Source organism: Nicotiana sylvestris, chromosome 10 (assembly GCF_000393655.2).
Source record: "Nicotiana sylvestris chromosome 10, ASM39365v2, whole genome shotgun sequence".
NCBI lineage: Eukaryota > Viridiplantae > Streptophyta > Magnoliopsida > Solanales > Solanaceae > Nicotiana > Nicotiana sylvestris.
This window is the reverse complement of record NC_091066.1, coordinates 149,028,007-149,040,466: the sequence shown is the minus strand read 5'-3', so window position 1 is coordinate 149,040,466 and position 12,460 is coordinate 149,028,007. Positions and strand designations below refer to the sequence as shown.

The window sequence follows — 12,460 nt, the reverse complement described above, 5'->3', positions numbered from 1 at the left end:
AGAAACAAAGATAAGCATTCACACTAAACAGAAAACCAGAGATGCCTTGATTCAACTTTTATTTGAATACAGAGATGTGTTTGCTTGGTCTTACGATGATATGCCGGGTTTTAAGTGTTGATCTAGTGGTTCATAAGCTTCCTACGTATCCTGATTTTCCACCAGTCCAACAAAAGCAACGAAAATTTAAAACAGACGTGAGTGACAAAATCAAAGAGGAAATAATAAAGCAACTGAGCGTCAATGTGGTCAGAGCTGTCTGATACACCACCTGGGTGGCGAATGTTGTGCATGTGCTGAAGAAGGATGGAAAGACCAAAGTGTGTGTTGACTACAGGGACCTGAACAAAGCAAGTCCAAAGGTAATTTTCCTTTACCAAATATCCACATTCTTGTAGATAATTGCGCAAAGCATGAGATACAATCGTTCATGGATTGCTATGCTGGGTACCACCAAATTCTAATGGATGAGGATGATGCAGAAAAAATCGCTTTCACCACTCTATGGGGTACTTATTATTACAGGGTCATGCCATTCGGTTTAAAGAATTTAGGGGAAACTTACATGAGGGCCATGACTACTATTTTTCATGATATGATGCACAAAGAGATTGAAGTATATGTCGATGATATCATCATAAAATCAAAGACACAGGCTGATCACGTGTGCGATTTGAAAAATTTCTTCAAACGGCTTCGAAGGTATTTCCTTAAGCTTAATCCAGCCAAGTGTGCTTTTGGGGTTCCATCTGGGAAACTCCTCGGTTTTATAGTCAGCCAAAGAGGCATTGAACTGGATCCATCTAAGATAAAGTCCATTAGAGATCTGCCACCCCCGAAGAACAAAAAGGAAGTCATGAGTTTGCTCGGGAGGTTGAACTACATCAGTAGGTTCATCGCTCAGATCATGACCACGTGTGAGCCCATCTTTAAGTTGCTGAAAAAGGATGTCGCTATCAAGTGGACGGATAATTGCCAAAAAGCTTTTGACAAGATCAAATATTATCTGTCAAAACCCCCTGTACTATCCCATCTGAACCTGGTAGGCCTTTGTTTTTATATCTATCGGTGATGGATAATTCCTTTAGGTGCATTCTAGGGCAACATGATGCAACAGCCAAAAAGGAACAAGCAATCTATTATTTGAGCAAGAAGTTCACCAATTATGAGGTTAAGTACACCTTTTTAGAAAGGACATGTTGTGCCTTGACTTGGGTCACTCAGAAGTTGAGACATTATCTTTTGGCCTACACGACTTATCTTATATCCAGAATGGATCCTTTGAAGTACATCTTCCAAAAGCCAATGCCCACTGGCAGGCTCGCAAAATGGCAAATCCTGCTCACAGAGTTCAACATCGTCTATGTCACTCGTACCGCGATGAAAGCACAGGCTTTGGCAAATCATTTGGCAGAGAATCCAGTTGATGATGAGTACAGGCCACTTAGCACATACTTCCCAGACGAAGAGGTCAACTCAATAGAGGAAGTAGTTCCAGATGATTACCCTATATGGAAAATGTATTTTGATGGGGCTATCAATATCAAAAGAGTTGGGATTGGGGCAATCCTCATCTCACCTATTGGACATCATTACCTGCAACGACCTGACTTCGATTCTTCTGTACCAATAATACCGCAGAATACGAAGCTTGTATCATGGGTTTGAAAATGGCCATCGATCTAGATGTGCATGAACTATTGGTTATGTGAGATTCTAACTTGCTTATCTGGCAAGCCCAAGGTGAATGGGAGACTCGAGATATCAAGATTATTCCGTACAGACAATGTGTGCGAGACTTGAGCAAAAGATTCAAATCTATCGAGTTCAGGTACATTCCCCAGTTTCACAATGAGCTAGTCGATGCCTTTTTGGCGAAAACCTGCAAAGGGCTCTACTAGCCGAAAGAGGGTATTCGATTCTCCGGCATGAGCACAACCAAGACAATTTCAAGATGAACATTTGCGACGAATTTTGAGAATTAGACAGCTCAGACGGATCAGGCGTCCAGTCCAAAATGCATGTCATGATTCATTAAAGTCAGTATATACCTCCAGATAAGTCTCCCTATTCCTTTCCCCAAAAGGGACACCTTTTGTCCAAGCACAGTTCTTTTTTCACTTTCAATTATTATTCTGTTTTACCCATAATTTTTCTTTGAGTCCCTTTCGGTCTAATCTTGCATCAAAAGCGAAGCAAAGAAATGGCTGCAAAACTTGCTACAGTTTCCCCGTGATATCGAGTACAATTTGGGGGGCATATATGCCATTGATGAAGGCACGAATCCATTTGTGATCTCATTTGATAAGGCAAACAAAGTGTCTCAAAGAAATTGAAAAGGTCACCTAAGCAAGACCTGCTTCATGAGAAAGGTTGATAGGCACTACGACCAAAAACTGATACTGGTGCAAGATAGTTGAGTTTGATTTTAAAGAAAAATTGCCTTGGAGACAAGGGTGGTGGTACCATAGACATCTGGGTATGAAACAATTGGGGGCAACGATGGAAAGCCAAGGGCTCCAGAAAATGATACAGAGTAGCTGAGCATCTCGGTACCGGGCTGACATGTCGGTTCTTCGACAGTAGTGGCCCTGAATCAAACTACTCCGGGTATCAAGGCCACAAACCAACCACCACTTTGAAAACTTACAAATTTTTTCTTTGTTTGAAGCAGGAACAAAGCAATGGGGAATGGCGATTCTAAAAGAACGAATGTCACCAAATGTAAGCTCCTTAAAATCTCTATTTTCTTTTATGTTCAGCATGCATCACTATTGTTCACACCTCCCATTTTCGTAGCTTAACCCAGGTAGAACCTTTACGCCTAGGGGGATCCAGCTCATAGTTCCGGGTAGAAGTACTTTCGCTCAGGTTGTTTTTACATAGCTTAACCCAGGTAGAACCTTTTCGCCTAGAGGGATCCAGCCCATAGTTCCGGGTAGAAGTACTCTTCGCTCAGGTTGTTTTTACGCAGCTTAACCTAGGTAGAACCTTTTTGCCTAGGGGGATCCAGCTCATAGTTCCGGGTAGAAGTACTCTTCGCTCAGGTTGTTTTTACGTAGCTTAACCCGGGTATAACCTTTTCGCCTAGGGGGATCCAGCTCATAGTTTCGGGTAGAAGTACTCTTTGCTCAGGTTATTTTTACGCAGCTTAACCTGGGTAGAACCTTTACACCTAGGGGGATCCAGTTCATAGTTCCGGGTAGAAGTACTCTTCGCTCAAGTTATTTTTACGTAGCTTAACCCAGGTAGAACATTTTTGCCTAGGGGGATCCAGCTCATAGTTCCGGGTAGAAGTACTCTTCGCTCAGGTTGTTTTTATGCAGCTTAACCCAGGTAGAACCTTTTCGCCTAGGGGGATCCAGCTCATAGTTCCGGGTAGAAGTACTCTTTGCCCAGGTTTGTTTTTACGTAGCTTAACCCAGGTAGAACATTTTTGCCTAGGGGGATCCAGCTTATAGTTCCGGGTAGAAGTACTATTCGCCCAGGTTTGTTTTACGTAGCTTAACCCAGGTAGAACCTTTTCGCCTAGGGGGATCCAGCTCATAGTTCCGGGTAGAAGTACTCTTCACTCAGGTTGTTTTTACGCAGCTTAACCTAGGTAGAACCTTTTCGCCTAGGGGGATCCAGCTCATAGTTCCGGGTAGAAGTACTCTTCGCCCAGGTTTATTTTTACATAGCTTAACCCAGGTAAAGCCTTTTTGCCTAGGGGGATCCAGCTCATAGTTCCGGATAGAAGTACTCTTCGTCCAGGTTTGTTTTACGTAGTTTAACCCAGGTAGAACCTTTCCGCCTAGGGGGATCTAGCTCACAGTTCCGGGTAGAAGTACTCTTCGCTCAGGTTGTTTTTACGTAGCTTAACCCAGGTAGAACATTTTCGCCTAGGGAGGTCCAGCTTATAGTTCCGAGTAGAAGTACTCTTCACTCAGGTTGTTTTTACGCAGCTTAACCCAGGTAGAACCTTTTTGCCTAGGGGGATCTAGCTCATAGTTCTGGGTAGAATTACTTTTTACCGAGGCTAGTTTTTGTAGATTAACCCAGGTAGAACCTCTTAGCCTAGGGGGATCCAGCTCATATTTTCGGGCAGAAGTACTTTTTGCCCAGGCTTAGTTTTCACAGCTTAACACAGGTAGAACCTTTTTGCCTAGGGGGATCTAGCTCCTATTTCTGGGTAGAAGTACTCTTCGCCTAGGCTTGCCTTTTGTAGTTTAACCCAGGTAGAACTTTATCACCCAGGGGGATTCAACATTTTTTTTCCAGTAATACAAGGTGCCAACCCCTGGTTACATTTCCTTTTTCAGTAATACATGGCACCAACCCCTGGTTATATTTCCTTACCAGTATAGGGTACGCCAATCCCTGGCTTTGTTTTCCAACATAAGGTACATCAATCCTTAGTTGAGACACCATTTAGACAATAAGGGTACATCATTCCCAAAGAATCATATTTTCCTAGGGTATACCAATCCTGACACTATAGTGCTTTTAATAAAGAAATAGTTTAGTTTTTTGTTGCGAATAACTCACAAAATTTTTCTAGTAAAAACTGGGGCAGAAAATTTCGCTCGTTTGTTTGTTTTGGTGCCTGAATAGATTTTTACCTTGAGGAACAAGTTTCGAGGCGACCAAAAGAGGAAGTCTCAATTCAAGAAAAGAAAAACAAGGAAAAGAAGTGAATCCAAAGTGCAGAAGCGGAGAAAAGATGTGGATTGCTCAAGATATAGTTGAAGTCACAAGCTCTGCATGTCCCGTTTTGATCCGAAAAGCTGAAGAAGAATGAACCAGTGGTTGCAGCTAACGAGCATCAAGATTCAGATCAGAGTCTGCAGGAAGAACTATCCAAGACTCAAGATCAAGCTTCAGAAGACTCATAGATAGGAATCTTGTAACTCATAGCTGATCGACTTGTTTAGTTTCTTTTTGATTTTTGATGTAATAACAAACTTACGGACCGGAGCCTCGATGGAACCTCACTCGACTTCTCAACTCATAAGTTTAGGCTTCAATTGTTGGGATGTAGGGTATTGGTATATGATAGTTTATTTATTTAAATATCTAAAATCATACACTTTTTCCCAAACAATTCCATAACTCTTGGCCTTATAATAATCTTAAATTAGTTTAGGAAAATAATTCAAGTGTGCTAGTTTATTTAGGTGCGCTTTAAATAATTAAACAACATGGCTATATGTATGGTCTCTGTGGCATAATTGTGATATGTAACAAAATAAGTATTCACACGTGTGACTTATTTCAAAGTAACCTTTTCATAAATGTTAATCAAGCAATAAAAGCAGACATAGGTAAAAGATGAGATCCAATAAAATACAAGTTATCCAAAATAATATAAGCCAAATATAGTCAATAAAGTGACCATGCTAGAACCACGGGACTCGGGGAATACCTTACACCTTCTCCCCGGTCAACAGAATTCCTTATCCGGACTTTGTTTTCGCAGACCAATAATAATAGAGTCAAGCCTTCCTTTGAATAGGGATTCAAATAAAAAATGACTTGGAACACCGGCAATAATCAACTCCAAAGTGGCGACTCTGTAGATAATATAATCCCTATTTCAAGTTTGTCACTTTAATTGGAAAAGCTCTTTAACCCACAATCCATAACACACATTATCTTTTGGAGAGGCAAAAAGAAGGTGTGACAAAATGAGGCACATATATTTTGTGTAGTTATAGATCATTGCATAGAAATAAATTATTTCCATATATAGAAAGGGATCATTCTTTTTAGACTAAAAAGGAAATAAGTTCACATAAACTGAAACGGATAGAGTAAGACTTTTTTCTATTGTTATGGTCATATATAACATATCAAATTTAAAGATATTTTAGCAAAGTTATTTATAAATCAATTTGGGAAAAAAGTCAATCCAACTTTAGATGAGTGATGGGCTATGACAAGAGTAAAAATTGCACGGGGCGTCTTATTTGGTCGTCTCCATTTAACCTATACCTATATTTTTTTTTAAATTTTGTACTCACTTTTTAAATAACTTCAGCCCCCTTTCTCCTCCTCCTTGCTTTGCAACTCTCTCGAATCATTTACAGGAAAATCTCAGCTAAGCAGAAGTTGTTTAAAGATACTACCAAATCAGCATAAACAGACTTTATTTATATTAATGATTCTTACACGCTCCAGGCACAAAATATAACAATTCTCACATAAGCAGAGGTTGCCATTCTATCATTGATTGTCTTTGAATTTTTTTCATATAAATTTATAAGAATTTTTATCCATTAGCATCTTCCTGCTTCTCTATACAGACATAACTAATGATAACTTCTTTTTGTTTTTCTTTGAGAAAACGGCACAAAGCTTTGGAACATTAAACGATCTTGTTCTGGGGACTTTTGAAAGGATAATGGCAATCTCTTCAATATTAGTATCTAAGTTAATTAAATAACTTCGGTTAGAAGTTCGACGGATACAAAACAAAAACTTCAGCTCTAGAGCTGAAGTTTTCCAATTACAAAACAAAAACTTTAGCTCTAGAGCTAAAGTTCGCCAGTTTCAAAACAAAAACTTCGGCTACCAGTTACAAAACAAAAAATTCAGCTCTATAGCTGAAGTTCACCAGTTACAAAAATAAAAACTTCAACTCTAGAGTTGAAGTTCCCCAGTTACAAAACAAAAACTTCAGCACACTTGCTACTTCAGGCCCGTCTACTAGTTGCTGAAGTTTTGCGTGATTGTCTTTGCTACTTCAGCCTCGTATGCTGAAATTATACGAAAAAACGGGTATGCTTGTAATTTTTTTTACAAAATGGATACAAATTAAAACGTGACACAAAAAGCGGGTATAGATACAAATCCCCCATGGCAAGATGAGTTGAATTTAACAAATAAATAGTACAATGACTAGCCCATTCTTAAGCGAGTTCGAAGGGTTAAATGAGTTTGGATTCAAAGTGTCACCCCAATTTAGTGCCCATATTTGGACATGAAATAAGTCACCGCAGTAGTTCCCTCCAACTATATGGCTCTTTTATCGTCAGAAAACAAACAAAGGGAAAAGAATCACTCTCATTTTCTATTTTTTATATCGTTCCAATTTTTTGTTCTTTTCCTACGTACTTCCCACAGATATTAAAGCAATAGATTAACACAAAGGTTGTGACGTGTTCTTATAATTACAGATCTAATGAAGCATTGATTATTAAAGAGAAATAATAAATTGGACTTTAGAAAAGATACAACAGAGTTGTTTAATTAATAGATTGGATCGGCCCTATCACCTAACTTTGATCTATATTTATTCTGTTCATACAACAAAAACCTGTCTCAATTAAGTGGTACAAAGTCTTCGAAGTATAAAAAAAAATGGACCAAAAAAAAAATTAAGTTAAATAAACTAAAATTAGTCCAAGAACGTGTCACGATATACTTCTCTCTTTGGTCTCTAACCCAAAAAAAAAATCTCTTTTGTCTGCTTATAATATTATTTCATGATCTTAAGAAGGTCCTTATTATAAGCTTCGTTAATTCAAGATTAGCTTTATAAACACCACATCTTTCCAACTTCATGGCAGTTTAATTTAAATATTATGACACTAATCTTACTTTTAGCAAATAAATTTCGTAGGTTGAGACTTGAGAGCCTGTAAATTAAAGTCAACCTGGGCATCCTTATCTTCTTATGTGTACCCATATAAATAAATAAATCAAGGGGGAAGTTGCATTTTGGTAAATCTTAGTCTATTATTGAAATTGACGAAGTCGAAGTACTCATATTTCACAAATAAATTTAAAACCACTTTGAGTTTTAAGTTTATGAGGTCAATTTTGAAAGAATGTCTTAAGTCGAGTCTTTTTTTTTAGAAGTGAGACGTTGTTGTTGTTTCAATTTTAAGTTAAATGTCTACATGAATTAGCAATTTTTTTGCTTGAAAAAACAAAAGCTATTACTCACTGTCAAACGTAGCTCAAGGCATACGTTTCCTTGCTTAACTTCCAAATGAACTTCCCAGCTAGAAAATACAGGACTTTACTTCTTCTTTCTCATTGCAAGATTCCTTTTCGATCTACTTATTTTCTACTATTATATTCATAACATTTAAAGATTGGGAGACCACTTTATAGCTAATACATTCAAATCTCTGTGTAATGACATCATTCATTCGGATATTTTTTGACTGCTATAGCGTAATGCTAATATAGAGAACATATATTTAATATAACATAATTAACATGAAAAATTAGTTCCAACAAAAATTTAACTTACAAAGGATGACTGCGGTACAGTAGTTTGACTGTAATTTATTTAGTTTAAATTGTTCATGAATATCGAGTAGCAGAAGCTAATTAATTAGTCAATGCGTGATCTCCAAAACTTAAGCCTATGAAGATATAGGCAACTGACTTTGACACATGGGCTTAGGCTGAACACGCAACAATGAAAATAAAATATTACAGAAATACTTGGCATATACTTATCAGGATATTCCTTCACGACGTGTCTTTTCTTTTTTTTGTGCCTATAAATTGATACGCAACTATCAAACTCTAACAATATACTTTATCTTTCGATTATTCATCTTCTCAAAAGAAAGAACAAAGCTTTGAAGCAACTTCAAAAGTTTATCGTGATGAAACCTCAAAAATCATTGTTGATCAAGGTTCTTATTACACAATGTTTGTTAGTTCTTTGTGTTGCACAACAGGACTTTGATTTCTTCTACTTTGTTCAACAGGTAAATACTCCAACTATGTTTTGTAGCAGGCGTTTAATCTCTATACATTGACAGTGTAAAAAATAATTTCAACAATATTAGATCAGTTAAAAGATTTTCTTTTTGATGCAGTGGCCAGCATCTTATTGTGATACAAGACGTAGTTGTTGTTATCCGACTACCGGAAAACCTGATGAAGATTTTAGCATCCATGGTCTATGGCCAAACTATGAAAATGGTAAATGGCCTCAAAACTGTGATCGTGAAAGCTCTTTGGATGAGTCAAAGGTACTCACATTTTCAAATTTAATTCTGAAGTAGTAGGCACAAATTGCTTTATTATTAGGTTTACGTCAATATCATCGTCAACTTGCACAAATGGAGTCATTTATATATATATATTGTTAATCAAAATCTTCTCTGATAGTATGATTTTTCATCTCCATATATAGAAAGATTGCTTTAATGACATGTAGGTGACACTTGAGTCAATAAAAGACACTTCTACTAATTTTGTTTTAGGTAATTATTCAGACTTATTGTAACGACCTATCCTTTGTCCTATTTTGTTTGATACTATTAATTATTTCTTGAGGAATCAACCAGGTTTTGCTTTCGCTACAATTTTTTCAAACTACTCAATATTTTGAATTATTACCTATATACGTTAGCTTATGAATTGAAGTAGTACCTTTTAAGTAGTTTTCAAATGTATAAATTTTATTTCAAAGTATTTGAAGAATTCTGCTCCAGTATTCACACCGAAGATATAAGGAATTGACCTTTATTCGAAAGGAACGGAGGGAGAACTTAAAAATATTGCACATACATAACTTTTCATAATAGATCTTAATTCTTCACCGCGAAAGTGATTGAAAAACTGCTAGGGTAGATTCCTAATTCTTTCAAGTCTTGAGTTAATTACGAAAGAGATTGAAAACCAGTCAAATGGAACTCTGAGCCGATAACTTTTGGGTACAAACTTCCTTTACATTTATCTTCAAATATATATAATATATATACAGTAACATGCATGCATGTTGTGAAGGTAGGTAGTATTTTTCTTGTGCTAGAGTCGTGAAAAATGACATCTTCTACTCAAAAGACCAAATAATTAGCTGATCTTTAGATGAATTGGCATTTACTCTCTTTTGACAAAAAGTATAATTTGTTACTTTTTGCTGTCCACGTTTCCTTGCTTAGAATTCTTGTTTTCCGTTATTTGTTCATGGCTGACATACTTTTGCTTCTAAGAAATGTTTTTCTTTCGTTGTACTAAGATTTCTACTCCAAGCTTATATATGTAATTAAAAAAAAATTGAGCTATATCCACTGACAAAGTATTTTTCCAATTGCCAGTAACATGTTAGTTACCAATTTACCAATTAGTTATCAATTACTCCTAATACTTATCATTAAAATTTACCTGTAATTACTTTATAATAATTTAATTGTATAATATTTTTTACAATATTAGTGCATAGAAATGAATTCTTAAAAATGTTAACCTAGTAAAATTGAAGTAATGCGGTAAGTCAAGTCTTAAAAATGTTAACGTATTATTGCTCAGAGGTTGGTTGCTTAGCAGTTAGAACCCATGTCTCCTTGCTTAGTAGGTCTGGTTTGTTAGACATGGTGGGACTTTACTTTTGCTTCTACGAATGTTCTTTTATTATTAGAGACAGAGTTAAGATTTGAATTGTATGGATTTTAAATTTTAGGATAGCGACATTAAATGTTATTAGCTAGATTTTTGAATTTAATATTTATATATATTTAATAAATTTCTTAATACAAATATAGAATCTTGACAAATGTTTATTAGGGCTAAACCTGGCTGTATGTTACCTTCTAGCTCCACCCATGATCATTGGTGATTTTGTCTTTTTGAGTAGTATGAATGTTTCTTATCCAATATTTTGCTTTAATTAGAACAATGTATACCAAGTAATGCATGCAGTAAGATAATACTAAATTCTTTTCATAAAATTGTATTTTGCAGATCTCAGATCTTATAAGTACAATGGAAAAGAATTGGCCATCATTGGCTTGCCCAAGTAGCGATGGTGTAAGATTTTGGAGTCATGAATGGCTAAAACATGGAACCTGTTCTGCTCTTGGTGAACGTGCTTACTTTCAAGCTGCTCTTGACTTCAGGAAAAAATCAAACCTTCTTGAAAACCTTAAGAATGCAGGTGTGTGTGTGTGTGTGTTTTTCAACTGCAAAATTCCTCTTTGTCAACAGTTAATTTCTATAAACTGACACTACAAAGATTTTTAAACTATCTGGTTGCATAAAGATAATTAGTAACAACTGTAAAATAAGATCAGTAACCTGAAAAATAAAGCAGCTTATATAGTACAACAATGACTTTACAATGCAATGAACATATTATAATTTCACATTCTATATGAGATAAATAATATCAAGTTTTATGGTATAAAATTTAAACAGGTATTTGCTAATATAAATAATCAAATAATGGATAAATGCAATCACAACTTTAATATCGGAAATAGTATCCTAATCCTAGTAACCAAACTAGAATGGACTGCTCAGATGGTCAGCACCCTCCACCTATAACTTCAGGGTCGTTGGATTGAGTCACCAAAGGAGCAATAGCTCCAACAAAAGGGGATCAAAGGAACCAAAGGGTACGGGAATCAAAAAAAAAAAAAAACTAGTAACCAAACTAACCCTTGATAGTGTCAATGTATTTTATGATCAAGGCATATAAGCTAAATTCTTTTGTCAATATGGCATAAATACTTTTTTTTGAGTCCAACATAACTTTTCATTATCAGGTTATTTAAAGAATATATTAGATTAGTCAATTTGTCACTTAGTAGGTTATGATTTGAAAAATAATGCAGATTAAGTACTTGCTACAATAAGTTAAAAAAATATTGACAGTGTAAAAATTCTTGAAACTCTCTCAGTCTCAATGTGTATAGAAGTTAGATGCAATTGGCACTAGCAATATACCTTGAACACCTCCTGTACTTCTTAATTATCAATGAAATCCTCCCTTGCAGCAAAAAACAAAAAAAGTGTATATAAGTTAAATCTTCTTTTTAATATATTAGAATAATTCTGCTGCTAATTTTATTTTGTGTTTACTAGGGATTACACCAAGGAATGGAGAACATTACACTTTAGAAAGCATTAAAAAGGCAATAGAAGAAGGAGTAGGACACAGCCCTTACATAGAATGCAATGTGGATACACAAGGAAATCACCAGATTTACCAAGTTTATCTCTGTGTGGACAAAACTGCAACAGATTTTATTGATTGCCCAGTTTTCCCACATGGCCGAGGATGTGGTTCCAAGATTGAATTCCCTCCTTTCTCCTCTGACCATGATGAATTTTAATACTTCTTCTTTTTTTTCTTTTGGTTAACTTCAATTATTTGATCATATTTCTTGATCTTCTGTTGTATTGTTAATTAAAAACCTTCCACATGTAATAATATGTTAACGAAATGTCACGTTTTATTTTCTCGTATTCAATTTCAGTAAACATGGTTCCATCTTTTAACTTGACTCTGTTATTATTGTCATATGTATATTGTCCTTTTTCTTTCTCTTTATAAGTCTTTCTTGGATTTTCTTCTTTCATCTGTATATGGCTCGTCAATTAGATAAGAACACCACTTTAAAAGCTACTTAGTGTTTAGTTACAAATGGTAGTAGCTTAACAATAATAATAATAATAATAATAATAATAATAATAATAATAATAATAATAATAATAATAATAATAATAA

At 35.5% G+C, this 12,460-nt stretch overlaps 1 protein-coding gene across 1 annotated transcript; it reads left to right on the top strand.

Annotated features, from left to right (window-relative positions):
* Positions 1-8,529: 8,529 nt before the first annotated feature.
* On the top strand, positions 8,530-12,231 carry LOC104240019 (intracellular ribonuclease LX-like). Its single transcript, XM_009794797.2, has 4 exons — positions 8,530-8,711; positions 8,823-8,978; positions 10,693-10,885; positions 11,815-12,231. Exons 1-4 carry the CDS (start codon positions 8,607-8,609, stop codon positions 12,063-12,065), a joined length of 705 nt encoding a protein of 234 aa, XP_009793099.1. The 5' UTR covers positions 8,530-8,606; the 3' UTR covers positions 12,066-12,231.
* Positions 12,232-12,460: the final 229 nt, after the last annotated feature.